This window comes from Nipponia nippon, unplaced genomic scaffold, assembly GCF_047370975.1.
Source record: "Nipponia nippon isolate SJK-2023a ecotype South Korea unplaced genomic scaffold, ASM4737097v1 scaffold_27, whole genome shotgun sequence".
NCBI lineage: Eukaryota > Metazoa > Chordata > Aves > Pelecaniformes > Threskiornithidae > Nipponia > Nipponia nippon.
In genome coordinates this window covers 3,263,966-3,291,456 of record NW_028262344.1, presented here as the reverse complement: position 1 = coordinate 3,291,456, position 27,491 = coordinate 3,263,966, and the positions used below count along the sequence as shown (strand labels likewise).

Below are 27,491 nucleotides of genomic sequence, written 5' to 3'. Positions count from 1 at the left end.
TGGAGCCCAGCACTGCACACAGTGCGCAGGGTGAGGCCACACCAGCGCTGAATACAGCGGGATAATGGCCTCTCTTGACCGGCTGGCTGTGCTGTGTTTGGTGCCCCCAGGATGCGGTTTGCCCTCCGGGCTGCACGCTCCTGGCTCCTGTTGCGCTCGCTGCCGACCAGCACCCCCTGCTTCCACCACGCAGCTTCCAGCTGCCTGGAATCAAGGCCCGTAAGGGAGAGATTTCAGACCAACCGCTCCGTCCGCTGTTTTCAACAACTGCATTAACCAGCGACACAAACAAAAGGACCCCCAAAGCCTTCCCCACGGTAACACCAGCTGGCCTGATGCACACAACATGGAGAGCAAATACTGTCCAGAAAACAGTGGCTCTCCCCCAGAAAGTGAAGTCTCAGCTCCTCTGGCTCCCGAGCACACTGCACCCTGTCCTCTCTGTACAGTTGCAAGACAAAAGCTGCCGGTACTTTGGGGCCCCAGCTGCAGCCCCCCCCAAACTCCTGCACACCACAAGACCGCTGGCACCCGCATGGCCCGACGCAGCGCGATTCTCGTGCGTGGATTTCCACTCGCCCTGCCTTTGCTCCAGCTGCCATGGCCCCTGCTCGCTCCTCCGCCCTGCCGCCCTCCCCTGCAGCCTGCGCGGCTCTTGGCGACAGGACAGACGTGCCACCACTGACAGGAGTCGCCCGGCCCCAAGCACCCTGCGCTGCCCAGCTGGGAAGGCCAAATGCCGCTACGACCCTCACATGTGGCCATAAAGTCAGCATCTCCTTCACCTCGGGACTTTGGGAGCAGGCACGGTACCTGCCCCCTAAAAATACTTTCCTGGGACACAGGCCCCTAACTGGCACCCGCACTTCACAGCGCTCACTTCACTTTCCAACACTTGCTGACCCTCTGCATCAACGCACTAGCAAGTACCGTCGGCTGGAGGCACAGTCCCCGTTTTCCCCCTTGAGTCCCGTTACATTCCCGTTTCACATCAGGCATGTAAGCGAGTGATGCTGGCATGGGGGGGCTATCCCTAGGGACCGCAGCGTGCCCGCTCCCGCCACGTGGCTTACCCGGCAGTTCCGGCAGCACGGTCCCGACAGGCACTGCACCCCTCTCCTCATCCTGCAGCCAGTGGTGCAGCACGGGTCACGCTGGCATTCCTGGACGTGACCAGTGGGGACAGTCAGGTGAGGACAACAAGGCAACAAGCCGGAGAGCTTGGCCCTTCCCTCCGGCAGCCCCTGTCATCCGAGGCAGCCATCTCCCAGGCATTCCAGCAGCGCCCGGGGTCCCGGGGCAGAGCCCCTCTGCCACGCTGGCTGCCCCCAGCCATCAACGCTCCCACGGCAAGACCGTATTTCCCATCCTCACAACCACGCACGCTCGAGGCCGGGGGGAGCCGTTGCCAGGGCTGGCAGCACTTGCGGGGACAGAGATCGCTTGCAGATGTGCGCACACAGCTGCACCCAGGCTGGCACAAAAGGGGGGGCTTCTAGCAAAACAGAGGAGTTCATCCACTGCTCCAGTTCTCCTCTGCAACAGGAGTACTGCTCCTCTACCAGACCTCCCCCGCTGCCTCTGCCCTGCCAGCAAACCACACGGCCGCTACAGCACCCCTGCCTTTTTGGCAGGCTGCAGTCACAGAGTTTCTCCCCAGAGCGTCACCACGTGCCACACTGCTGTGCAAAACTGCTTCCCCAGTGGTATCTGCAGCAGGGCGCCTTGGCAGGTCCCTAGGGTAATCCACCCAGCGCCGCTTCAGGTGGTGTCCCTGCAGCGGGGGGCTGCGGGCAGCCCCTCTCTACAGCTACAACCGCTTACAAACTCCCTCCATCCACCCATCCCCAACACCACACAACGGCCCTCTGTGACTGCTGCTTCAGACATGGTGGCAACCATAGGCAAGCGTCTGCCTGGCTTTAGGGTTCCATAAAGCCTTGGGCCCTCCCTGCCCTGCACAGAGGTCTGGAAGGTATGGGAGGGATTCACACCTCTCTTGGGATTGCTCTTTCCCCTCGGGACACGTGGCTTGGCTCTTTGCGCTGTCCCAAGGCTCCACAACTAACTAACCTCTACTGAACCGCAGTCACAAGCCTCTCCCCGCTCCACCACTTTGTTGCCGCACACAGGGGCTTTATATGCTGCATCCATAGCTGGCCTGTTCAGCAGGCACTGCCCTTCTCCAGTGGCGAGAAAACGCTGAAAGTCTCTTACGCTGCAGCTGCTGAAGGCTTTCACGCCAGCCGAGTGTCTGCAAGGCAGGGGACAGGGCTGCTGTTACCACGGTCTGCATTTGGGGCTGCGCGCCCTCCTCGCCCGCAGAAGATGTCGGTGACGCGGGGTGGCTGCTCTCCGCTGTGGTTGCCCCCAGGAGCTGCCCGCTGTCTGCCCCCTCCGTCCCTGCCCGCTCCTGCACACGTCCCCTGCTCTGCCCCTCGCAGGCGGCGGCGCACAGACGGGCACCGTGCACACCCGCCGGGAGCACACCCCACTTGGGCCATCACGCCGCAACCCACCCATGCGCCGAGGGGGCAGGGAGAGCCTTACGCCCAGCTGGCCTGCATTATGCAGGCGGCTCCTGCGCAGCGACAGCTCCTGGGATCGTCGTACCCCATCCCCAGGCTGAGCCCCAGCAGCCGGGCCACGACGACTGCAAATGCCTCCAGCGTCATAGCCCTCCGGTACTGCAAGGGGGACAAGGACTGGCCTCAGCCCACCGGTGCTGCCGTACCCGAGCGCCTTCCCTCGGGGCTCTGGCGGGCTGCTGGGCGTAAGGGCTCCTGCACCGACAGCCCGGGGGGCACCCGGTCTGCACCCCCCGGCGCCTCTGCTGCATGGCTGGCGGGGCTCCGCTCCCACCTGGAGCTCCTCGGCCTCGGGCTGCGTGCGGGGCTTAGCTCCTGAGGCACCGCTCGCCACCTTACCTACAGGCACGGGAGGTTATGGGGACAGCCAGCCAGCTCAGTGGTACCGTACCAAGGCAACCCCTCCAGCATGGTTTCTGAGACACAGCTTGCTCACAGAAGATGCCCCCACGTAATGGGACTGGTCCCTGTAACTGGGAACAGAGCAGACCCAGTCCGACACACCGTATAGCGGCACCTGCCTCTTCCTTTCGTTTCCACACTAACACAGCCATCCTCGTCTTTCTTACACAAATAGAAACGTTATGTCCTGCAGCCGCAACACACGATGCGCATTTTTCCACTGCAAAAATCTCTGCAGCAACTCCTCGGCATCTCCCGTGGTTGGGATTTTGTTCTTTTCCGTCCAAAACTCCAGAGAAGACAGTACTATTGTCAGATTGAGGCGAGCAAACATCTGGAGGCAGGCAGACAGACAGACACCACGGCTGGTCCACAGCGCCCTGCTGCTCCGCAGCCTCCCGCTTGCTTTAGCTACGGGGCCTTATCCATACCGCTCCCCCACACTTCCCATGCGCCTTCGGGATGCGACCAAAAGCAACTTACGCTGTTCACGTAGCTGAAGAGCTGCACTATCCTGGCCGTCACGGCATCCTTGTCTGCTCCCATATAGTCATACTGGAAGGCGACAAAGGCCAGAGCGCGTCAGGGCACCGTGCAAGGCAACTCTCCGAGAGCGCTGGCTGTGGTCCCTGCCACAACGTACTCTTGTCCGTGCCCAAGGGAGTTCGTTCCCGTTGCACGAGGGCTCTCAAGCCTCGTGCAAATTGCCCTTGACGTTGCTATGGACTTGCTGCGCGCAGAAGTTTTTTCTAGAGGCAGCGATTTACAGCAGAGAGGATGCAAAGACTTACCAGAGCCTTGTCCAGAACTGCGTGCGTTTCCAGATACCGAGGGGATCTACTGACAGCTTGCTTACTCTTTAGGAAAACCAAATAACAAAACAAACTAAGCAACAAAAGCACCCCCGGCACACATTAGGGCAGAGCTGCTGCAGTTCGTAGCAGCTCTGCAAAGGAGACCTTTAGGTCCTCGGTCAGTTACTGCACTTCGTGGCCATTTGGAGCTGTAGAACAGCCACAGACTCCCAGGAAAACCATCCTCACATCATCTACAACGTGACATCCTCAGCCACAGATTCCAGACATATTTACAACAACATTTTGGCAAGGCCACAGTCCAATGGAAAAAAGGCAAGAGAGAGCAGAGGCAAACCTTGAATCCTTCCTATTGGCAGCAGCTCTGAACGCGGCCACCCAGCAGCACCACACACCAGCCGCCTGCCGGGACCACTGCCCCCCCGGCTCTGCACGCTGCCTTTGGCCCACCAGGTTAAGTTCCAGCGCAGGAACATGCCCTCCCCGCTTGCCTGGCTCTCTTCCCACCGTTAATAAGCAGGCAGAGTCGACTCTGGCATGATAACTGCTGCCAAGAAATCCCCGTCCTGCTTGCCCAGCCGTGGACCACCCTCACAGCTCCCACCCGTCGCAGGCAGAGACCTCATCCTTAGCACAGACGAGTTCTGAAGCCCTTTAGCATCTGCTGTACCAAATCAACTCAGAAACACGCTGTTGCACAAACTGAGGCACCCTTTGGCTACAGGTGTCCCAAAGACCAACCGGCCAGGAGGTGTACTCACTGCTGTTGCGTCCTCTGGCTTCCGTGACACCTCCCCAGTCCAGGCAAGAGAGCTGTTTTCTGCAAACAGCCGACTCTCTCTGTTTTCATTCCACATTGGGTACACAAGGTGCTGATACCCGGCTGCAGCCTCCAGAGGCTTGATCCCGTAGCTGGCATTCGCGAGCTGCAGGATCCCGCTGGAAAGCAAAGGTGCGGAGCAGCAGGAATGGCTCCTCCGCCACCTTGGGACGACGCCGGCACTGCCCGGCGCTCATGCTGACGCCTGTCCCCCCGGCGAAAGCAACCGCTTTACCTCAGGCCGGAGCAGGTGCTAAGTGCCACGAGCGAAACGGGGAAACCCTCAACGTAGCCTTCGTAGAAGCAGTCGCGCTGGAAGGAGTAAAGCCGTATCAACGGCTCGGTGCCTTCTCCCAAGCCCTGGGGAGCGCTGCCGTGTGCGAGGCACCAGACCTTGCTACCGCCTGTGCCACGGTCCCCGTCCCCGCAGAGGACGGGCACACAACGCGTGTGGGGAGGAGCACGGCACTGCGGCCTCCTCTGGGAAGGGACACCTGCACTGACCCCCGCTTGGTCTTTGTCCCTTCCTCAGCTCCCTGCCATCCTTGGCAACCCGTTACGCTCCCGTGTCAGCCCTCGCTGCGGCGGGGTGCGAGCTGATGCGTGCCCTCAGTGTGGCTGTCCTCCCAAATGCTGGGCTGGCTGGGTGACGCAGCCATTCGCCTGGCAGCAGCCGTGGCCCCCCAGGTAGCCCGAGCCCACACGCTGCAGGGCGGGCTCCACCGTGGGATTGCTTGCATTGCTGCACCAGCTACAGGCTGAGCCCACACCCCTGCCCCTCCGCAAAACCCCTGGCTGGTGGCTGCCCGCCTTCCTCCAGCCACGCGCTACCGACCACGTCGACGTTTGAGCGCCGCTGGCTTGGCCACCGGTGGTCCCAGGGAAGGGGTTTGGTGCCTTGAGAAAATTCCTGCTGGCACCGTGGCGGGGGAGAGCTGGGCTGTGCAGAGCACTGCTGCAGAGGGGGCTCTCCTCTGCACGTTCCTGCTGGAGCACTTCCACGGCTGCTCTGTTCTCAGAGACGGTGGCTACAGCGTACGGGACGGGACTATTACCTCGATATGTGCCAGTTCGGCTTTCGCAAGCCCCCCTCCGCCATCGGTATAGATCCGGAAATCCTCCGGCAAAAACACTCTACACACAAAACAGAGGTGACGCCCGTGCAGTCGGCACGTGGCCACGCGTGGTGGCCACCGCACGAGGCAGTGGCCCTCCCCGCTTCCCGCCCGTTACCCTGCACAGCCCCGGGGGCTGCAGAGGGGCCGGGGGGCCGCGCTGCCTGCTGCACCCCACTTACTGCTGCCGCAGGCGCACGGGGCGCGGGGTCCCCTCGATGGGGATGATGTAGGTCCGGGCGTGCTGCCCGCGGGGAGAGGGGCGTTAGGGGCCGGCGGAGCTGGGGAGCGGGGCCGAGGGGGGTCCCGGGCTCCCACCTACCTGCGGGCCACCGCTGCCCGCCGCCGCCAGCCACGGCCCCAGCGCGGCCAGCAGCCCCAGCGGCCCCAGCGGCCCCAGCCCGGCCCGCATCGCCCCGCCAACGGCCCAACGGCCCGGCCGGGAGCGGCCCCGCCGGCCCCGCACACAGGCGCCGAGGCGCGGCTCCACCCAACGCCTTTATTAGCGCCCGCGGCGCGGCCCCGGCTCCGGCTCCGGCTCCGGCTCCGGCTCCGTGCCCGGCTCCGTGTCCGTGTCCCGGCCGTCGCTGCCCTCCTCGGCGGCGGGGCTGCGCGGGGGGAGAGCCGGAGCGGTGCCTCAGCCCCAGTCCTGCCAGCCCCGCTGCCCCCCGTGTCCCAAGCCAGCCCTGCTGTGCCCTGTGCCCTGAGCCAGCCCCACTGTCCCCCGAGCCAGCCCCGCTGCCCCCGCGCCCCGAGCCAGCCCCACTGTCCCCCGAGCCAGCCCCGCTGCCCCCGTGCTCCGAGCCAGCCCCGCTGCCCCCCATGCCTCAAGCCAACCTCGCTGCCCCCATGCCGCGAGCCAGCCTCGCTGTCCCCTGACCCAGCCCCGTTGCCCCTGCGCCCCGAGCCAGCCCCGCTGTGCCCCGTGCCCTGAGCCAGCCCCACTGCCCCCGTGCCTTGAGCCAGCCCTGCTTCCCCTGCGCCAGCCGTGCTGCGCCCCGAGCCAGTCCCGCTGCCCCCCGTGCCCTGAGCCAGCCTCGCTGTGCCCCATGTCCCAAGCCAGCCCCGCTACACCCCATGCCCCGAGCCAGCCCTGCTGCCCCTGAGCATTGTCTGCCACCCGCGTTCCTGCTCCGCATCAGAGCGAGCTGCGCCTCTCCGCTTTTACTGGGGCCTGCAGCTTCTCTTGTATCCTACTTTCCCCCTTTTGCAGTTTGCTTTCCCCAGGAGCTAGCAAATGGAAAAGCTGTTTGCTCCAGCTCTTGCACACAGACAGCGTGCTTGGTGCCAGGAAATCCACCCTTAGTTTTGCTTCTCCTGTATTTGTATACTTTAGACATCTGTTTGCTAGTTTCTTCCCTTGCTGACCAACAAACGGTTCCCAGTTTACCAACAAACAGTTACTGTTTCCCAAGCGCCACTTTCCCTGCTCTGCCCGGGCTGTAAATCCCACTCACCAGCTTTTCCAGTTAACTCCGTGCTCCCACAAATCCCTGCCCATCTCCCACACCCAGAACGGTGGATTTGCATTAAGTAACTAATATCAATTCACCCATCCATTTGTGATCCCCTCCTTGCACAGAATCTTTTCAGCCGGTTCCGCTTCATAATCATGACAGTGCCACAGACCAGGGCGAGGAGGAGGACGATGCTGAAGCTCAGCAGCAGCCAGTTCTTCAGCACAGCCGGGGCAGAGCTTTGGGCGATGTGATCTAGGCAGAGAAGCAAAGGTACAGCTCCGGGTGAGGGCCGGGCGATGCCACGGGCCGTCTGCTCAGCCGCGAGCCTGATGAGGCTGTTTGCGGGGCCGTGGGAGCTGCTGTCGCACCCGGTAAAACCCCGGGGCACCCAGAGCCCGGCTGCGGCACTCACCGGGGCCCAGCGCGCTGTCGGTGCCACGGCCTACAGGGAATCCTCGAGTCTTGCACCTGGGGGGGTTCCAGCCCGGATCGCAGTGGCAGTTCTTGTTGTTATTGCACACCTGCACGCACCAGGGTGGGCAGAAAACATCCCTCAGGGTAACGACCCCTACCGAGGGACAGTGCTCCGTCTCCAGCGGGATTGCTGCTCTCCTCCGCACACCCGGCTCCCATGCTGCGGTCACAACCAGCCCGCCAGCACCCCGCGGCACCGCTGTGCGGCAGCCCCCCTTGGCCTTCCCGGTGTTCCCACTCCGCTCTTCCCCACGCTGCCTCTCGCCGTGCACAGCTACGCTGATCGCTTCCAACCCCATTTCAATTCTGTGCAGTTAAATCCTCTCGAGATACTCTTTTTCCAGTTTTCTGCTAATCTAGACAAGCAAATACTCCAAGCCCCTTTATCTCACTTATTTTTTGCTTGGGACAGAAAGTAAGTTAAGTAGTCTCGCTTAATTTCACCCATAACAACTCATTACTGATTTCAGAGAGCAAGCGTTAGCCCAAAACACGAGTCTAGGCAATTCACAGGCCAGCCTGCGGGCGTTTTAACAGAACGGCTCGCTCTCCTTCAGGCCAACGACACTAACTTCACTGCATTGCTGTTACTTACTCCGTGCCCGTGGCATTTTTTCTGCACGTTGCAGTCATACTTGAGGACTGAATGTGGGTGGCACGTGCCATTCAAACAAACCTGAAAGACCACAAGGAAAAAAAAAATCCTGCTGGGCGCTTTTTCGTCACCGTTTACCATGCTTGCCATAACCCTAAAAAGGATTCCTAGCCCTAAAGAATGACCAAAAGTCAATAGCGCAGGTAGTAATTACTAAAAACGTTAAGTACAGACCACCTTTAACTCATACTGCAAAATAGCAACTATTTCTAAAACCGTTACGGTCGTGAGAATTCTATGCCGTTTACAGATGCTCGTGCGCTATGTCTCACCTTCCCAGGACCACATTTTGTTCCTTCTTTTACCAGGAGAGGATCTAGCGCTGTGGGTCCACGCATAAAATCAAAAGACACGCACAGATGTTCTTGCACTTGAGCATAAATTATGGCACCCTTGACTTTTGTGAAGGGAATACGATTCGGGTAGGTACACACTAACTTTCCACATCCCAGATTCCTAAAAAATTCATTAGCACAATAAATTAGAACAGCACGCACAGCATCTGATTGATCACAGTGCTGGAGACGTTGAGGGAGGGGGATTTACACAAAAGAAAAACACAAGCGTGAAGTTTCAGAAGAGTTGAATCCTTGATAGCAAGGGAGAAGCCGTCCTAAGAACCATCAGAAAATGAAATCCTCGCACAATTAGGGGTGTGCTGAAGTTGCCCTCGGAAGTCTCCAGTTTCTCTACGCCACCGCTTCTCTAAAAACGGTTTCTGCAAGTCAATCCCGCCCAGCAAAAGAAAACCACACCGAAGGCGACCTTCTCACAGATTATCACTTTGCATCGACAGTAAAGGGAAGCACAAATTAAATATTCAACGCTTTGCATTCCCTTGAAACCTACGGCCAGGAACAGGGCTGATAGCCGTCCTTCGGGTGGTTGCCACAGTGTCCAAACCTATCCTGCTGACTGTTGACTTCTTCGTAACAGGCCAAAGGAGCATTTTTTGCACCTGGAAGTTTAGAAATAATACTGGTTACCACTGAGGGTAATACAGACTAAAATACCTCTGTTGCTTCTAACACTTGTCAGTTCTGGCCTCTGGCAGAGGGATACTTGGCTACCGCTCCGGTCCCATCGCTAGCCACCTCTGTTGGGGTTGTGGGACAGATCTCACGGACAGCGGCATGGCCTGAGCGGTCCAAAACACCTTCCTCAACAGCATCAGGGTGTGTTTCTGGCTCGCCCTCCTCTCTGAGGGGCAGCGGGGCATGCGTGACTGGCCGTGGCCATGTTCAGTCTGAAAGCCCCATGGAAGCTGCCCCCCTCTCCTGATGGCCCGTGCCCTTCCCCTCGCTGCAAGCGTGGGAAATCCATCCTGCCACCTCCACTGCCCTTCCCTACACTGCATGCTCCCGGTGCTCCCCAACTCACCCAGTTCCACGCAAGAGACAGCGTGGCGTGGGCATCCATCGTGCTCGGATGCCGCTTTCTGCCCTAGACCAGCCCTGGAGCTTGACGTCAGCACGAGTGACGATGGAGCTGCCCGTTACCTCTCCCGTAGAGCCGCCGGCACTGCAGGTCCGGAGACTGGCAGCGTCCCTTGTAGCAGTAGCCGGTGCCGTGCTCACAGCCGTGCCCGTCCTGCACGTACAGGTCGGGGGGGCAGGACGCGGAGGCCCCGGTGCAGAACTCGGCCAGGTCGCACTGCGCATCGGCGGCGGGGCGGCACCGCGAGGTTTTCGGCTTGAACTGGCAGGGGAGGCAGAAAGGACTCTTCTCTCCATCCTCCCCCACCCGCCGGCGGCGTCCCCTCTCAGGCCCCGCACGGACCCTCCCGACGCTGTCCTGAGACGCATCCCCCGTCCCTCGGGACCCCCTCCGAGGTACTCAGCTCCCCACGCGCGTGAGACGCTGCCCGAGACAGCCTTCCCCCGGGAATATTCCTCCCGGGGCTTTCCGGGAGCTGAGCTAGAAAGCCCTTCCCCGGGAACCTCTCCGACGGCACAGCAGAAAGTTTGTCTCCGTCCTTCAGCGTGGGAACATACTATTTCTCCCCAAATAAACAATGATCTGGTGATAATTATAGGAACGTGCCTTACCTGACATTCACGACAACAGAATCCAGAGGAGACAAAATGCAGAACAAATATTGTTAAGTTTTTTTGGAGATGCCCGTCCGAGCGAAACCAGAAAGCTGGTTGACAGTGCTGCTATAGAAGCTGCTACGGCTCCAAAGTTTAAACATGGCCTTAACTTCTGCTAATTCTGAACAGAGCTTACCTGGCAATTTTCACAGCATAATCCCAAGGAGCACTTCATTCCTGGTTTGAAGTTACACTGAGTATTACAGCATTTGTCTAACGCACAGGCCTGCAAACACACCAGAAATCATTATTTGCTGCAGATTTCCCCATCCGCAGGATGACTGCTTGCCCAGAGCCCCCTCCTCCTAATAAACAGCGTACCGCGGAGGAGCCGAGGGAAGAGCAGCAATGCTACCCCCGAAATGCCTTATACACCCCCTGAGACTGCTTCCAGCTGACACCCGCTCTCAGGACCGGGAGAAAGTACAACCCTCCGCCGGAGCGCGGCACCCACCTCCGCCGCCCCGCAGTCGCACTGCTCGCCGGGCTCCACGACGCCGTTGCCGCAGACGGATGCGTGGTAGGAAGGATGATGCAGAGATTGCCTGATGAAAGGGCAATCCCTGTTCTGCTTCAGGAAGGTTTCAAAGTCCCTGATGCTGCAGCTGCTGAAGGCTTTGGCCCCACTGAGACGTCTGAAATAAAGCAATTATCCAGGCTTGGTTGTGTTACCCATCTACCGCTGCTCTCTCCCTCAAAATCTCTCTGCAGTTCAAGAACTCGTTCGGACGCCGGCACAAGGTGCCGTGGTCCCCCGGGCGTCTTTCTGCTCACTCGTCAAACCTGATTTTACAACGCATTATTAACAGAGACCGAGAAGCATTCAGAAATATCTCGCTTTTGAAACAAAAAGTGTCCATTTCTCAAGTCAAATCACTACTTCATACTTTATCGTTCCTATCGTAAGAACAACTCCATTTTTTTCTCACACTGTCTCAAGTTCCTTTCAGGATCTCACTCTAGACGTGTATTTTAAAGTATAGTCAACATGCAATCATTCTGTAAAACTTGATTCAAATCACGTATAACTAATAACACAGGCAGAAGTGCTGGAAGAGCACGCTCTCCTGTTTAAAGCAAATACAACTATTACTTCTCAAAAATAGTCACTAACACAAACATTGCATTTTTATGGCTGAGATAGTAAAACGGAAGGCCAAAATATCTCAGGATTTCTAGTAATTAAAACATATTTTTACTTTAACTCCTATTTTCTCATTGGCTATTCTTTTCCTAGTACTAACAAAATTAAATCTGAACTGTAATTTTTTTTTTATATATACCATTATATATATATATGTATACACACACATATATATAAATACGCTCCTCAGGCTTCGTAGGGAATGTTTCAGGCTCAGCTCGGCTGCAGCGACCGCTTCCCCCCACCCTCTCAAAGACCGAAAGCGTTTGAGGTACACAGCTACTGCGCGGTCAGCTCACAGGCAACGCTTCTTACAAAACCAACTTTCATCGCATTTACAGTAACCAGAAATTAATTCAGATTTGTGGATGTTCAAACATTAAAACTCAAAAAAGGAATGCACCTTGCCTAGCCTAAGTAAAACGCGCCCCAGGCACCTCTGATGAGAGGGCACCCCGCGATCATCCCCACCACGCAACCGCGGCACCACGCACGCTCGGCCAGGCTGCGGGTGACACGCGGCTGCGTGAGCCGAACGGCGCTGGCACGGCCACGCCACCGACCTGGCGCCTGCCGGGGACCCCGATCTCCCCCAGCGCGTCCTGCCCACCCGCCGCCTCTGCCCGGGACGGGACCCGGCCGACTCACAGCGCCTCCGGGCTCATGAGGCAGATGCTCCCGGGGCAGCGGCAGCCTCGGGAGCTGTCGTAGCTAATGCCCAGGCTGCGTCCCAGCAGCTGGGCCAGGAGGACGGAGAAGGACTCCAGCGTCACGGCCCCTTGGTACTAGAGGGAGGAGAGAGCAGGGCTGCCGTGGCTGCGCTTTCCCTGTGGAGACCCCGGCGGACCCCAGCTCCAGCTGCGGATGCTCCCGCCCGTGGGCGAGCTCCGGCTTCACGGACACTTGGGCTGGCGGGGGACAGGCAGGGGACAGGCGGCACCGTACCACGGCCACTGCGCCGGCAGCGTTTCTCTGACACGCCTTTCCCGGAGCTGTTGCGCCCACGAATGCTGCTCGGTCCCTGTACCTGAAACACACGTGTGCTCACCGGCCGCCCGGCCCGGGACGCCCCGTCGCTGCCAGCCCCAGCCGGTCCCAGCTGGCCGTGCCAAGCTCGGGCAGGTCTCGCTTTAGGTTTGCAATACCTCACTGCATTCTCACTTAATTTTTACAAGAGGCATCACTGTCATAGCAAAGTCTATTGTTCAAAAGCACGTGGATTTGGCAGGTTGTTACAGTCTGCTCTTAAATAACGATGACAATTTATTCTTACAGGAGCAGATACGGCACTTCGTGGGGCTGCATAGTGGGGCTGGTCTGCTTCCACTTCAACAGCCGCGCCAGCACTTCTTCTCCACTCCCCGTTGTCTTAAATGCGTTGTTATCCGTCCAGACCTCCACGGAGGACAGGGTAACTGCTAGGTTAAGAGACCTGAACATCTGAAAGTTTAACAAGAGAAGTGGCTGCTCCCGTACGTCTCATTTCAAGCGCTGTTTAAATGTTTGTTCTCATTAGCAGCCACGCTGCTTCGGGAAAACAGACGGGAGCAGTTGGCAACTGATGACTGCTTTGTGTGTGTGTCATGGCAAGGGTGAAGGAAATATAAAATGGAAAGACACAGAAGCGTATCCAAAAGAGCAAAAAAAAATTAGCTCAGTAAGCAGGATCTAATAAACCCAAAGACAACCTAAGCTTCAATAGAGATATTAAATAATCAAATGTACAGAATACACAAACTTGTCCTTGCCTGCATTTTTCAGGTTTCCAGGAGGAAACACTATACTCCCTCTGATTTTGAGTCAAACGCTCACCCAGCTGCGTACGCTGCGTACTACACAGGCAGGAGAACAACAGACTCGCTCCCCGAAGACAGAGAGATGGAAGGGAGTCGCGGTGGCTGCGGGCGCCTGCCTACGCGCACGACGGTCCCTCGGTGGAGCACGGGCCACGGGACAGCGCGTTATCTCAGAGATTTCAGGCATAGGCACTGCTGGACTCCAGAGCAGCACGGATGTAGAACGTGTGTTTGTGTTGGGCAGCGAGGGGTAAAATCCCCTCCACACCTCCTACCCCGCTCTGGCAAGTCCTAGACAAACCTGGAGCTCCGACAGATTAAACCAAACAGTCAGAAGCTAACAAGCTGAGACTCCGTATTTCCAGAAAGCATGTTTAATTATTATCTTCTCAGAAATTAGACAAATCCTCCCAATACCTAGCCATTAGTTGGCTGAAATAAGCCATCAAAATTTCCATCTCAGTACATATAAACCAGGAAAAAACTTACACCGCTGAGCAAGCTGGAGACCTGAACTATCTTCCGTGTCACAACATAGTTGCCTGCACCCAGGTGGTCGTACTGAAAAATGACAAGAGATTATACCTAGGTTATTTGCCACGCTGAAGCACACGAGGTTGTCACGATCTTTCTCAGAGCGGCTTCTACCCGCTGAGACACGGCCACCAGGCCCAGACCGTGCAGAGCCAGGCAGGGCCCACGGCAAAGCTTCATTGCAGCGCCAGCAAGGGCAAAGAAAATAAACACAGAAGAGGGACTGCCTGACACGGACTTACCAAAGCCCTTTCCAAAACTATGTGGAGTGCTATCTCTCTCTGGTATTTGGACGCTAACTGGAAAAAAAAAAATTCTTCACTGTTAATAATTCATTTCTCCATTTCAGTCACGAGGCATAAGAAATGCTGACTTGTCTGAGGGGCTGAGACACTCAACCCTCCACGAGGCATTGCCATCTGCTAATCTTGTTTTCAGGGCAGAAAGCAAAAGCTGTACATTAACACCTAGGACAACACTGAAGCCTTTCGCTGAGAACATTGGCTCTCGGCTCAGCTGAACATCGGGGCCCTGGGACGCTCGCATGAACTCCACAGCCAAAGTAGCCAGCACAGCACTGCCAACCGTCTGCAAACTGGAGGGGAAAATACCCCCACTTTTACAAATCCATCAATAAATCCTGCACCCCTTGGCAATGGCTCTCGTAGGCACTAGATGAGTAACGATCCACGCGACACCCCATCGCAAGCACTGGCGCTCCTAAACGCCCCCCTCTCATCTCTGTCCGTCCAGATGACACCGGACAACGCTTCCTGCGGGATCGGACCCCTCCTCGCGTGACGGGGACACTGGCATCACCGCGAGGACGGGCACCCACTCACTTCATCATCTCCACGTGCTTTCTTCGACACCTCCTCCGCTGTCAGCCCGCCGGGCCCTCTCTCGCGGTGGCTGTTGGCAAAGAGGGAACCTGCCATCTTCTCATCACTCACTCGGTACACAAAGTGCTCGAAGGCAGGAGAATAATCCAGGGGCTCAATCCCATAGCTGACGTTCTCAAACTGCAGCAAGCCCCTGCCAAGGTGACGGTGCATCATTTGCCACCGGCCATTTGCCACCAGGCGCTGGCAGCCGCGTCGGGGAGGCAGCCCCAGCCCCAGCCCCAGCCCCAGCCGCCTTTGAGCGCGGCTGCCGGGGCATCCCGGGGCTCCCCCGCGGCAGCGGCCGTGAGCACTGAGGGGCCGGGCAGCGCGGGGAGGTGGCGGTTCGGTACCTGAGCCCCGAGCAGGTGCTGAGGGTCACTGCCGAGCTGGGGAAGCCATCGACGTACCCCCGGTAGTGGCAGCCTCCCTGCGTCACGACAGGAGAAGGAGCCCCTTCCGCGGCCATGAAGGCAACTCCAACAGGGGATGGCACAACAAGGATTTTGTGGACAATCTCTCTTTGGCCCAAGTCATTAAAAACAAATCCTAGTGTGAGGATGTGGCATCCTCATGGTAAGGAACCGCCCCGCCCTTTGCCGAGCCGCACTGCTGGGGCTGGTGGCTCTTCTCCCGGACTCTCCGTAGGGAATGGTAGCCACGGTCAGGATTACAAGCTTTGAAGCGAGCAAACTCAGCAACTCCAAAAAGCTTCACAAACATGAATCTGCCCATGCATTTGCAAGGAAAACTTTTTATTTCACCCCAGCACCTCCTGCTGTGATTAGGAGGCAAAAATGTGGAGAGAGAAGGGACGCGCTGCACCCCGGCAGCAACCAGTGACATCCCCCGAAAGACCCAACAGCGAGGCTGCCCTGGAACAAGGCAGCAGCAGAAACACCGAGCAGGTCACCATTACCTTGATACGGGGCGAGTCAGAGCGCAAGGATCCCTGCTCACCATATGTGTAAATCCTGAAATCATCAGATACAAAGAATCTAGAACAGAAAAACAATAAAATCCTCTGAAAATGCTCTGAAATGGCCTTACCCAGAGGTTCTTGAGCTGATTCCAGGTCCTGCAGCCTGCGCTGGTGCACTGGCAGATCCAGAACGCGCTGGCATCTGGGCTCCCGGGCACGAACATCCCTCAAGCCCTCCTCCAGCCCCCTGCCGCCCCTGGGCGCCCAGCACCCACGCACGCAGCCCCTGCGGGCTCTGGGACGCGCCTGCAGCGGGGCACGGCCCCGGCACCTGCAGAGGCTGGCGAGAGCCCGAGGGCGCAGCGCCAGCGTGAACGCCCGCGGGCGGGAATCGCCCCGCAGCCCGGCACCGTCCCGTGCCGGGGCAGAGCACGCGGCCCAGCAGCCGCCGGGGAACAGGGCGGCAGCGGGCAGAGGAGGCGACGCCAGGGCCAACTTACTGCTGCTGCAGGTGAATGGTGTACGGCCTCCCCTCTATCCCGAGGACGTAGGACACCGCGTCCTTGAGCGTGCGGAAAAGCGGAGAAAGGGAGAATTAGGAACGGGGGCTCTGGGAAAGCACGCTCCCAGGGCAACTGCAAATGCTGAGGGCAAGCACAAGAGCTCAGCAGAGTGTGCTCCCCCCATCACCCGCACAGGCAGAACGGGGTTTCCTAAAACCATCCCTCTACCAGTCACACCTCGGCTGTCGCACCTCGCACACGCAGGTATCCACTCGCACGCTCACACAAACAAACTAACTTGCTAACTTCAGTACCGTCTCTCCAGCTCTTTTTGAGAGCAGCCTCTGGGGAACTGTGATGTGCAGCAGCATTTGCGAACCTAGGGAAAGAATTTGTTCTTAGTTATAGTCCCCGATTAGTGTCACCACGGTCGTGCCCGTCAGCCACAGTCAGAAACACGTACGCCTGTGAGAGACACGTACAGAGCCACACGGACAGACGTGGTCTGCACCTGCAGAGGGTCACCAACTCTACTTTCTACCCTGCTATCCTTCACCCACACTTGATTTTAAAGTATCTAGACGCTTGCATAGAAAAAACCAAAATGATGTGCACTTACTACTGCGGGACCCGAGCCCAGGAATGTGAGCGCTGTGTGATGGGAGCGCGAGAGCAAGCTCCAGCTGAACAAACCCACCTCGCGCCAGGAGCAGAAATGGGGCTCAGGGAGGCCGGTCACACGCACATCCAGCGCCACGCAAGGAACGTCCCCTTCAGCAGGAGCCACGCCACCTGCTCCGTCCCCGCGAGCATCCCTGTCCCCACTGCACGGCTGCCAGCGTCACGCAGCTTCACACACTCGGCCGATCGACAAAACCCAACCACCACAATGTGCCTGCAGAGAAAAAGGGTGCCAGCCACAGCTGCAACCCCTCAGCGCCCGAGAGCAGGATTTAACACTTGTTGAACAGCACAAACTAAGCAAGCATAAAACCCTTCCACGGGATTCCTCCCGCCGGATGGTGTGCCGTGCTGGGAGGACAGCATCCTCCCCGTGCATCCCTGCCAAGCAGCCAGGAGGAGCGATCCCCCCCGGGGCCAACGCCAGCCGTGGGACAGACGGGCCCCCACGCCAGAGAACCTCGCCCCGGGCCCGGCGGCCCTTCCCTGGGGTCATCACCAGCCACAACACCCTGCCGCCAGCCGGGGCTCGGGCCTGGGGGAGCGCGGCCCTGGGGCAAGCTGCTGCCGGCATCCGGGCAGCTGCCAGGCCATGATGTCAGTTTCCAGAGCGTGACATCAGCTGCCAGGCCGTGATGTCAGTTTCCAGGGTGTGACATCAGCTGCCAGGCCGTGATGTCAGTTTCCAGAGCGTGACATCAGCCGCCAGGCCGTGATGTCAGTTTGCAGGGTGTGACATCAGCCGCCAGGCTGTGAGGTCAGTTTCCAGGCTGTGAGGTCAGTTTCCAGGGTGTGACATCAGCTGCCAGGCCCTGACGTCAGTTTCCAGCACGTCAGTGGCACGAGGCCACGCGGGTGCCCGGCGGGGAGGGGTGCGGGGGTTCGGTCGCCGCGGGGCAGCGCCGCAGGCGGGATCGGGGGGCCGCTCCGCCAGCGGGGCCCGCCCGCCCCGGGACAGCGGGGCCCGGGCTCTCACTCACGCAGCGCGGCCAGCAGCGCGGCCAGCAGCGCCAGGCGCGGCCCCATCCCGCCCGGCCGGTAACGGCCCCGCCGGCCCCGCACACAGGCGCGGACACGCGGCTCCATCCAACGCCTTTATTAGCGCCCGCGGCGCGGCCCCGGCCCCGGCCCCGGCCCCCGCTCCGGCTCCGGCTCCGGCTCCGGCTCCGGCTCCGGCTCCGGCTCCGGCTCCGGCTCCGGCTCCGAGCGGTCGCTGCCCTCCTCGGCGGCGGGGCTGCGCGGAAACCCGGAGCGGCACCTCAGCCCCGGCCTGGCTCAGGGGTCACCTCAGCCCCGCCGGGGATCGCCTCAGCCCTGGGGAATCTCCTCATATCCCCCCGGGAATCACCCCGTACCCCCCCAAGGGAATCACCTCAGCCCCAGGGTTCACCTCAGCCCCTCCGGGGATCACCTCAGCCCTGGGGAATCTCCTCATGTTCCCCCCAGGAATCACCCCATAAACCCCCCGAGGAAACCACCTCAGTCCCGGGCATCGCCTCAGCCCTGGGGAACCTCCTCGTATCCCCGCGGGAATCACCGCAGCCCTGGGGATCACCTCAGCCCTCCCAGAGATTGCCTCAGCCCTGGGGAATCTCCTCATATCCCCCTGGGAATCACTCCATATCCCCCCAAGGGAATCGCCTCAGCCCTGGGGAATCTCCTCATATCCCCCCGGGAATCACCCCGTACCCCCTGAGGGAATCACCTCAGCCCCGGGGGTCACCTCAGCCCTCCCAGAGAAACACCGTGGCCCCATCCCGTGCCCCCCAAGCCCCCCCAGGGATCCCGTGGCAGGGAGGGCCCCACTCACCCCTCCGTGTCCGGGGGCTGCCGCCCACAGCACCGGCCCAGCGCCTGCCGCCGGAGGATGAGGCAGGTGGCCCCGGCAAGGACGAGCAGGAGGAGGCAGGAGCCCAGCACCGGCCAGGCCAGCGTCACGTCCTCCAGCACTCGCTGCAGGGAGAGGCCTGGCAGGAGACAGCCCAGCTGGCAGCGGGGCCGGGACCGCCACCCTCCCTGCCTGCACCGGGGACCCCGGCCCGGCACCCATTCCCACCTCTCTGGGGGTACTAACCGCCGTCTGGCACCTGGAGGCCACTGTCGATGCTTCCCCCGATGTGGGATCCCTTCTGCAGGCAGTCAGGGGGCTTCCAGCCAGGGTAGCAGTGGCAGTGTCTCTTATTATTGCACACCTGAAAAGCCCGGGGGCGAGGGGTGAAAGTTTGCAATGAATTCATGCAACGGATTCTCCTGCCCAGACCGGCATCGGGCTCGCTGCCACTGGTCGGGTTGGGACAAGGCTACGTGCGCTTATTGGCATTCTGGCAGTTTAGAAGGCGTATCAGGCAAGGAACGCACCATGAAGCACAGGCTCTAATAGCCGGGAGACGTTGAACAAGCATAAAACATCACCCCCCTGCAAAACCCGCGTGCGTTTCTGGCTGATGAGCAGAAAACAGGAGCGGCTTGCCCCGGCCGTCAGCGCTGCGGAGCCAGGTGGGGGTCCAGAGAGCCCGGCAGCCCTCCCTGCATCGCAGGGCGGCTCTCCTCCCCCTACAACCACACAACATTTTTATCTGCCGGCTCCCTTGCCCTCAATTCTACGTCCCTTCTATTTTGCTTTCTTCCCCGCCCCCCTCTATAAACCAAACAAACCATCAAATTCTCCATTTCAGTGAACAAAACTGCCGCTATATTTTGATACTGGTTTTAGGACCAATAGTTTAAATGGTTTCCCTCCACGTACCAGCCGACCAGGGCATGATTTTGTAGCGGATCGGCCCAAAATGGCTCTGCAGCCAGCTCCCACACGAGCCACAGCAAACGCGCGACAAAGCCACCCGCCCTCCGCAGCGACTTACGCCGTGGCCGTGGCACTTCACTTTGCTGTCGCAGTCATATCCCAGCACCGAGTGTGGGTGACAAGTGGTGTTGATACACACCTAGGAAAAACCACAGCGGCTCCAGCCCGGCGTTGCTTTACCACCGCAGCACTCGGCGCGTCAGTCTTTTGTCCCAAAAGGGAGCGAAAATACGCTACTTCTAAAAAACCTGTGCTTTTAAAAAGCTACGTATCCTGCCTTGGGGTTGGGTTATGTCTAATGTTTACGCCATGCCAAACGTTTAATGTCACGTTTGCGTGTTTTTACAGTGTTTGTAAATATCAAGTGCAGTTATGCTGCAAAGGAGCAAATATTCCTAAAAGCTTTTTATCATTTACAATTTATACCTGACATTTTAGATCATTATAAAATGTTTTCTTACCTTTCCAGAACCACACTTTGTACCCGGCGGAACCAGAAGAGGATCCAGCCTTGCTGGTGCATTCAAGTAATCCAAAGATACACATAAATGCTCGCGCACTTGGACGTAAAGAACGGCGGCGGCGGCTGATGCAAACGGAGTGCTGTACGGGTACGTGCAGATTAACTTTCCACACCTGAGATTCCTATAAAATCGGTTTGCATAGGATGCGTATCACACGCACTTACACGGCTACGTATGTGCTGCCTGATGAAACACTAAAACCACTAAACAGCACAACGCACGTCGGGAGCGCTGCGTGATAAGAAAAAAAAGCAGCAGGACTGGGAAGTCCAGGACACGATCTGCAGCGTAAGGGGGGACGCCGTCCTGCTAACAAGGAGAAGCACGCGTAACCCCGCCGATTGCTCCACAAATCTTGCTGTCAGCTGGAGCCTCGGTACTTGCCTTGTCTGCAAAGCCCCGATTCAACGTGCACGTTTGTGCCCTTTCCCTGGCGCCTACCTCCAAGCACAGGACTTATAGCCTTGTCTGGGCTGGAACCCGCAGTGTCCAAATCTGTCCTGCTGACTATTGAGTTCCTCGTAACAAGCCACAGGAGCATTTTTTGAACCTTCAAGTTTAGCAGTAACGTTTATTATCATTTAAAGGAACACAAAGGGACGTATTATGGTATCTAATAACTTCCTAATTCTTCACCCTGTTCACAGCAGAACATAGATGCTGTTCACTAATTAGAGAAAACGCAATACCTGTCCTTGAACTGCCAAACCCGCAGCAGTCCTGAACTCCAGAAACACGGGGTTAGCAAGCCGCGGGTCAGCTCTCTGGCTAAGTGCACTCACAGACAATAATTTGCTTTTTTTGTTGCCGTTTTCATTGCTATCGCTGAATAACCGGGAGAACTATGTGCTACTGAAGTGCATATTAACCAGATTCAAAATGGAGCTTGAAAAGCTTGCTAAAGCTGCGTCCTTCCCTCCTCGGGTGCCGTGCCCATGCCACCCCTCTGCCCTCCTTTTGGGCGCTGCACCCACCCTCCCCAGGCACCCCAGCCCCCGCTCTCCCTCCTGCCCCCAGCCGCCCGCACAAGGAGAAGCCGGGGTGCAAGGCACAAGTCTTGCGCAAGCACTGTGCCTCCTCGCCCCTCGGGTACGTTCAAGTGCGGGCCCCAAACCCCCTCCTGCTTCAGCAGGTGCTTGAAATTGGGTTCAGGCTCCCAGGGAAGTATCCGACATGAGCGAGCAACCAACCACAGCCCTCATTTCCACTGAAACCAGGCTGAAAAGACACAGTGAGACCAGCCTGAGACTGGTGCATTAGAGAGCAAAGACACAAACTGAGTATTGTTACTACTGCAGCCACCTCCTGCACCTGGGCAGCACCAGTAGCACCAGTGCAGCCAGAGCAGCCCCTGCTACCTCTCCCGTAGAGCCGCCGGCACTGCAGGTCCGGAGACTGGCAGCGTCCCTTGTAGCAGTAGCCGGTGCCGTGCTCACAGCCGTGCCCGTCCTGCACGTACAGGTCGGGGGGGCAGGACGCGGAGGCCCCGGTGCAGAACTCGGCCAGGTCGCACTGCGCATCGGCGGCGGGGCGGCACCGCGAGGTTTTCGGCTTGAACTGGCAGGGGAGGCAGAAAGGACTCTTCTCTCCATCCTCCCCCACCCGCCGGCGGCGTCCCCTCTCAGGCCCCGCACGGACCCTCCCGACGCTGTCCTGAGACGCATCCCCCATCCCTCGGGACCCCCTCCGAGGTACTCAGCTCCCCACGCGCGTGAGACGCTGCCCGAGACAGCCTTCCCCCGGGAATATTCCTCCCGGGGCTTTCCGGGAGCTGAGCTAGAAAGCCCTTCCCCGGGAACCTCTCCGACGGCACAGCAGAAAGTTTGTCTCCGTCCTTCAGAGTGGGAACATACTATTTCTCCCCAAATAAACAATGATCTGGTGATAATTATAAGAACGTGCCTTACCTGACATTTATAACAACATAATCCAGAGGAACACTGCACTCCTGGCTTAAACCGACATGTTTTAGTACAGCATTTATCCTTCAAGCATGCCTGGGGACACATCGCAAAACCACGTTATTCTACTTTTTTGCTCTCCCAGAGATTGTTACTGGCAGAGGTTCTCCTTTTCCTTCTTCTCCCCAAAAAGCTACACTGGGGCAATATCTAGCAGAAGAGGCAAAGCTGCGATCAGATCGATGCCGTCATAGAAACGATGTAAAACCCGACATCATCCTTCTCGGGCTGGCCTCTGCTTCAGTTGCGCCCTTAGTCTCAAGGGTTCATTATTCTAAACATAAATTGTACACATTTCGCCGTAATTCCTGCAGCACCCACCGCCGCCGCCCCGCAGTCGCACTGCTCGCCGGGCTCCACGACGCCGTTGCCGCAGACGGCCGCTCTCCGGTAGGAGAGTCCGGTCAAGCGGGGTCTGCTGAAAAGGCACGCGCCTCTGTTGTGCCTCAGGAAGGTTTCAAAGTCCCTGATGCTGCAGCTGCTGAAGGCTTTGGCCCCACTGAGACGTCTGAAATAAAGCAATTATCCAGGCTTGGTTGTGTTACCCACCTACCGCTGCTCGCTCCCTCAAAATCTCTCTGCAGTTCAAGAACTCGTTCGGACGCCGGCACAAGGTGCCGTGGTCCCCCGGGCGTCTTTCTGCTCACTCTTCAAACCTGATTTTACAACGCATTATTAACAGAGACCAAGAAGCATTCAGAAATATCTCGCTTTTGGAGGGAAAAGGTCTGTATTTTCAAATTAAGCACTGAATCACTAATTTAATTATTCTTTTTTTTCATTGTTAAAGGAATAAAAGCAGATATTTCTGATTTGTTCTCATTTTTGCAACAGAATGACAGTTGTCGAGGACACCTCTGATGAGAGGGCACCCCGCGATCATCCCCACCACGCGACCGCGGCACCACGCACGCTCGGCCAGGCTGTGGGTGACACGCGGCTGCGTGAGCCGAACGGCGCTGGCACGGCCACGCCACCGACCTGGCGCCTGCCGGGGACCCCGATCTCCCCCAGCGCGTCCTGCCCACCCGCCGCCTCTGCCCGGGACGGGACCCGGCCGACTCACAGCGCCTCCGGGCTCATGAGGCAGATGCTCCCGGGGCAGCGGCAGCCTCGGGAGCTGTCGTAGCTAATGCCCAGGCTGCGTCCCAGCAGCTGGGCCAGGAGGACGGAGAAGGACTCCAGCGTCACGGCCCCTTGGTACTAGAGGGAGGAGAGAGCAGGGCTGCCGTGGCTGCGCTTTCCCTGTGGAGACCCCGGCGGACCCCAGCTCCAGCTGCGGATGCTCCCGCCCGTGGGCGAGCTCCGGCTTCACGGACACTTGGGCTGGCGGGGGACAGGCAGGGGACAGGCGGCACCGTACCACGGCCACTGCGCCGGCAGCGTTTCTCTGACACGCCTTTCCCGGAGCTGTTGCGCCCACGAATGCTGCTCGGTCCCTGTACCTGAAACACACGTGCGCTCACCGGCCGCCCGGCCCGGGACGCCCCGTCGCTGCGGGTAAGTGGGGGGTCCCAGGTCTGTACAGTCCCCCTCGGTCCCTCGGGCTGCTCTGCTGTCCCCCGGTGCCCCCTGCCAGGGTCTGGTGGTGGCCAGTGCCTGTGCCCAGTGCCCGGCAGGGACCGGGGCTGCAGCCGTCCCCTGGCAGGGCAGCAGGAGCCTCTCCTCAGCCACGGGCTGCCGTGGCGGACAGCACGGTCACGTTCGCTACATCACCACTGAAAGCCCAGCTAGAAGGTACGTCTTGAAAGAAATGCTTTCAGAATATTAAGGAATTAGGAAACATGTAAGAAATAGGTTTCTTCTAAAAAAAAAACGTTTTTCATGGAAATCTTTATAGTCCAACCGACATTGGTTTAACTGATTTCTACCCTGTAGCCTTTAACGAGTAAGCAAAGCTTTCCCTTACACTAATAGATAAGCTATGTCATATGACCGCAGAGCGAGATATGACTGTTTCCACTGTAAAAATCGCTGAAGAAGGTCATCTGCTTCCCCTGCTGTCGATATCTTATTCTCCTCGGTCCACAGCTCCAGGGAGGACAGCACAACGGTAGTATTAAGAGGATGAAACATCTGAAAGCGTAACAGAGGACACGCCTGCTCGCATGCCTTTCCTTTGGCGCAGAACCACAGCGCTATACGCAATAAATCACGGAGGAGAAGCCAATTGCTATTGCCAGTCCCTGAATGGCATCTGTACGACAAACAGAGCGACCAAACCTACAAATTAAAAAGATAAACCAAGAGGCATGAGGAGCTAACCCCTTCATAGGAAGGGTTTCGTGAATAACTTGTCATTGTACGCATGAATCGTAACAGCACCAGTGACGAACAGGATTACAAGTTGCTTATAAGCACCTGAGTGGAAACAGATTCGTCGCGTGGCGGATCAGGGAGACGCGATCCGCAGCGCAGAGAGGGGAACGATCGCGGAAGCCCCAAAACGCTGGCCTTGGGCTGCCTTAAGGCAAACCTCCTGCCTTGTTGTACACCTGCGTGAGACATTGCCGCCCCGTATGGAAGGACGGTAATTTGTAGCAGATTGCCGTGTCGAGAGAAAAATCTCCTCGGGAAACACTTCACGGGCGATAAATGGCAGGCGGGTGGAAACGGGGGGGCAGTGGCCAGGTCCTGCGGATTCCTGCTCCATTCTGCTGACCAGAGCTTTCCTTGACACCGACTTGTCGCAGCTCAAGCCTCACCCCAAGCAGCTAACCCTAACTCCAGCACGGACCGTCCCGCTAGTGCCGTTACAGCTTTAAAGGAGCCCATTTTCACAGTTGCTAAACCAAATCTTTGGATTAGCCCACCGGGACTAAACCCCTCGCCCACCTCTGATCAAGTCTGGACCAGGTGCTGAGAAGCCGGCAGCTCCTCCAGGCCACGGCCAGGCAGCGTGAGCCACAACCTGACATTTTACACAACCTCTGCCTAAAACCAAAAGCGGCTAGGAAATAGGTGGCCATTACTAACATTAGCCCACCCCATCATCTTACTACAGTACAAACCAGACTTGAAAACTTACGTTGTTGACTAAACTGAAGACCTGGATTATCTTCTGCGTTGCAGCATTGGTGTCTGAACCCATATAGTTGTACTGAAAAAGAACCCGAGAGGACGTGAGAGCAGGCAAGGCATTGACCACGATGAAGCAGAACGATGCTGCAGCGCTGACGCGATTGCCAACATCCAGTCGTGTAAACGTCAGCTACGAATTTTCGTTCTTTCTTTGCTACAAGATGCACAGTACACGTAACTTTTCAAAAGGGAAAATACAGAGATAAGCTGGGAAGTGGCACCGTTTCTATGCTCGTAGAAGGCAAATACAGGAGAAAACGACTGGCAGGGACTCACCAAAGCCTTGTCCAAAATTACGTGCACTTTGAAGTATTTGGGAGATCGTGCTGCAGCTGATAGTGGCTGGAAAAGAAAATGGTCTCCGATGCTATTTATCCCTGCATTCTATAGCCACCTTATTCCTGAGGTTTGCTACGCTACTCAAGCGTCCGTTCAAAAGCAATGCTTCGATGCTGTCTTCAAATTAGCCGTTAGAAGCCATTCCAACGTAGCCATTCGGACTTTTTCAGAAGCCTTTCTACCTTGGCGATGCCTCTCGTTAGGCATTGGAGGGTAACGATCCACATGACACCCCACGGCAAGCATGGCACTCCTAAACCCTCCCCGTCCGTCCAGACGACACCGGACAAAGCTTCCTGTGGGATCGGACCCCTCCTCGCGTGACGGGGACACCGGCACCACCGCGAGGACAGACACCCACTCACTTCAAGGTACGTGAACGTCAAGATCATCTCCTCCACTGTCAGCCCGCCGGGCCCTCTCTCGCGGTGGCTGTTGGCAAAGAGGGAACCTGCCGTCTGCTCATCACTCACTCGGTACACAAAGTGCTCGAAGGCAGGAGAATAATCCAGGGGCTCAATCCCATAGCTGACGTTCTCAAACTGCAGCAAGCCCCTGCCAAGGTGACGGTGCGTCACTTGCCACCGGCCATTTGCCACCAGGCGCTGGCAGCCGCGTCGGGGAGGCAGCCCCAGCCCCAGCCCCAGCCGCCTTTGAGCGCGGCTGCCGGGGCATCCCGGGGCTCCCCCGCGGCAGCGGCCGTGAGCACTGAGGGGCCGGGCAGCGCGGGGAGGTGGCGGTTCGGTACCTGAGCCCCGAGCAGGTGCTGAGGGTCACTGCCGAGCTGGGGAAGCCATCGACGTACCCCCGGTAGTGGCAGCCTCCCTGCGTCACGACAGGAGAAGGAGCCCCTTCCGCGGCCGTGAAGGCAACTCCCTCGCCCGCCACCCGACCAGCTGAACTGCATGTACTGGACAGCAGCTCTACGCTGTAGCACTCACGGTACAAAAACCCCAAAGCAATCCCAGGTTACCTTGATATGGGTCGAATCAGAGCGCAAAGATCCCTTCTCATTAGACACATAAATCCTGAAATCATCAGATAAAAAGACACTACAAAAGAAAGGAGTAAAGCGAAGCACTTAAAATAGTGTCTCTTACCCAGTTTCTTGAGGTGATTCCAGGTCCTGCAGCCTGCGCCGGTGCACTGGTGATGCCAGAGCTTATGGCAGATCCAGAACGCGCTGGCATCTGGGCTCCCGGGCACGAACATCCCTCAAGCCCTCCTCCAGCCCCCTGCCGCCCCTGGGCGCCCAGCACCCACGCACGCAGCCCCTGCGGGCTCTGGGACGCGCCTGCAGCGGGGCACGGCCCCGGCACCTGCAGAGGCTGGCGAGAGCCCGAGGGCGCAGCGCCAGCGTGAACGCCCGCGGGCGGGAATCGCCCCGCAGCCCGGCACCGTCCCGTGCCGGGGCAGAGCACGCGGCCCAGCAGCCGCCGGGGAACAGGGCGGCAGCGGGCAGAGGAGGCGACGCCAGGGCCAACTTACTGCTGCTGCAGGTGAATGGTGTACGGCCTCCCCTCTATCCCGAGGACGTAGGACACCGCGTCCTTGAGCGTGCGGAAAAGCGGAGAAAGGGAGAATTAGGAACGGGGGCTCTGGGAAAGCACGCTCCCAGGGCAACTGCAAATGCTGAGGGCAAGCACAAGAGGTGGGTGCCTCCTCAGTGCCGGCAGCCCCCCGCAGCCCCCCGCCGCGCCCTGCCTGCCGAGCTGCCGCCTCCCTCGTCGCGTTTGCGGGCAGCCGCCGCGGGACCGTGAGCTGGGACAGCACCCGCCAGCCTGGAGGGGAGAGAGAGCCGCCAGTGCCCGGCCCCGGGGGACCAGGGGGGACCGGGGGCACCGGGGGGGAGCGGCCCCGACTCACACAGCAGCAGCAGCAGCGCCCGGTGCGGCTCCAT

General features: G+C 58.6%; 2 protein-coding genes across 2 annotated transcripts in view; both read right to left on the bottom strand.

The window, feature by feature from the left end:
- LOC104016071 (disintegrin and metalloproteinase domain-containing protein 18-like) overlaps nucleotides 1-18,785 on the bottom strand; it is a 25,223-nt gene extending 6,438 nt beyond the window's left edge. The window contains exons 1-29 of the mRNA XM_087762733.1: nucleotides 18,694-18,785; nucleotides 16,517-16,581; nucleotides 16,200-16,261; nucleotides 15,697-15,775; nucleotides 15,131-15,207; nucleotides 14,739-14,931; nucleotides 14,139-14,195; nucleotides 13,852-13,923; nucleotides 12,840-13,006; nucleotides 12,512-12,593; nucleotides 12,215-12,351; nucleotides 10,877-11,057; nucleotides 10,559-10,648; nucleotides 9,829-10,027; nucleotides 9,179-9,287; nucleotides 8,602-8,785; nucleotides 8,270-8,350; nucleotides 7,613-7,721; nucleotides 7,293-7,452; nucleotides 5,681-5,759; nucleotides 4,861-4,937; nucleotides 4,567-4,744; nucleotides 3,782-3,847; nucleotides 3,474-3,545; nucleotides 3,158-3,324; nucleotides 2,980-3,061; nucleotides 2,551-2,687; nucleotides 2,074-2,254; nucleotides 1,074-1,163 (exon numbers count right to left, since the gene is read on the bottom strand). Coding sequence (XP_087618859.1) covers nucleotides 1,074-1,163; nucleotides 2,074-2,254; nucleotides 2,551-2,687; nucleotides 2,980-3,061; nucleotides 3,158-3,324; nucleotides 3,474-3,545; nucleotides 3,782-3,847; nucleotides 4,567-4,744; nucleotides 4,861-4,937; nucleotides 5,681-5,759; nucleotides 7,293-7,452; nucleotides 7,613-7,721; nucleotides 8,270-8,350; nucleotides 8,602-8,785; nucleotides 9,179-9,287; nucleotides 9,829-10,027; nucleotides 10,559-10,648; nucleotides 10,877-11,057; nucleotides 12,215-12,351; nucleotides 12,512-12,593; nucleotides 12,840-13,006; nucleotides 13,852-13,923; nucleotides 14,139-14,195; nucleotides 14,739-14,931; nucleotides 15,131-15,207; nucleotides 15,697-15,775; nucleotides 16,200-16,261; nucleotides 16,517-16,573 — 3,225 coding nt within the window. The 5' untranslated portion in view covers nucleotides 16,574-16,581; nucleotides 18,694-18,785. The remainder of the gene's footprint in view (nucleotides 1-1,073; nucleotides 1,164-2,073; nucleotides 2,255-2,550; nucleotides 2,688-2,979; nucleotides 3,062-3,157; nucleotides 3,325-3,473; nucleotides 3,546-3,781; nucleotides 3,848-4,566; nucleotides 4,745-4,860; nucleotides 4,938-5,680; nucleotides 5,760-7,292; nucleotides 7,453-7,612; nucleotides 7,722-8,269; nucleotides 8,351-8,601; nucleotides 8,786-9,178; nucleotides 9,288-9,828; nucleotides 10,028-10,558; nucleotides 10,649-10,876; nucleotides 11,058-12,214; nucleotides 12,352-12,511; nucleotides 12,594-12,839; nucleotides 13,007-13,851; nucleotides 13,924-14,138; nucleotides 14,196-14,738; nucleotides 14,932-15,130; nucleotides 15,208-15,696; nucleotides 15,776-16,199; nucleotides 16,262-16,516; nucleotides 16,582-18,693) is intronic.
- Nucleotides 16,938-27,491, bottom strand: LOC104022811 (disintegrin and metalloproteinase domain-containing protein 32-like). The gene is made up of 18 exons (XM_087762661.1): nucleotides 27,458-27,491; nucleotides 27,296-27,372; nucleotides 27,080-27,141; nucleotides 26,565-26,643; nucleotides 26,340-26,416; nucleotides 25,957-26,146; nucleotides 25,529-25,594; nucleotides 24,081-24,247; nucleotides 23,535-23,616; nucleotides 23,238-23,374; nucleotides 22,493-22,679; nucleotides 21,569-21,767; nucleotides 20,652-20,760; nucleotides 20,148-20,331; nucleotides 19,745-19,825; nucleotides 18,958-19,075; nucleotides 18,694-18,850; nucleotides 16,938-17,097 (listed from the first exon to the last, which is right to left on the bottom strand). The coding sequence occupies exons 1-18, from the start codon at nucleotides 27,489-27,491 to the stop codon at nucleotides 16,938-16,940; spliced, it is 2,166 nt and encodes a 721-aa protein (XP_087618787.1).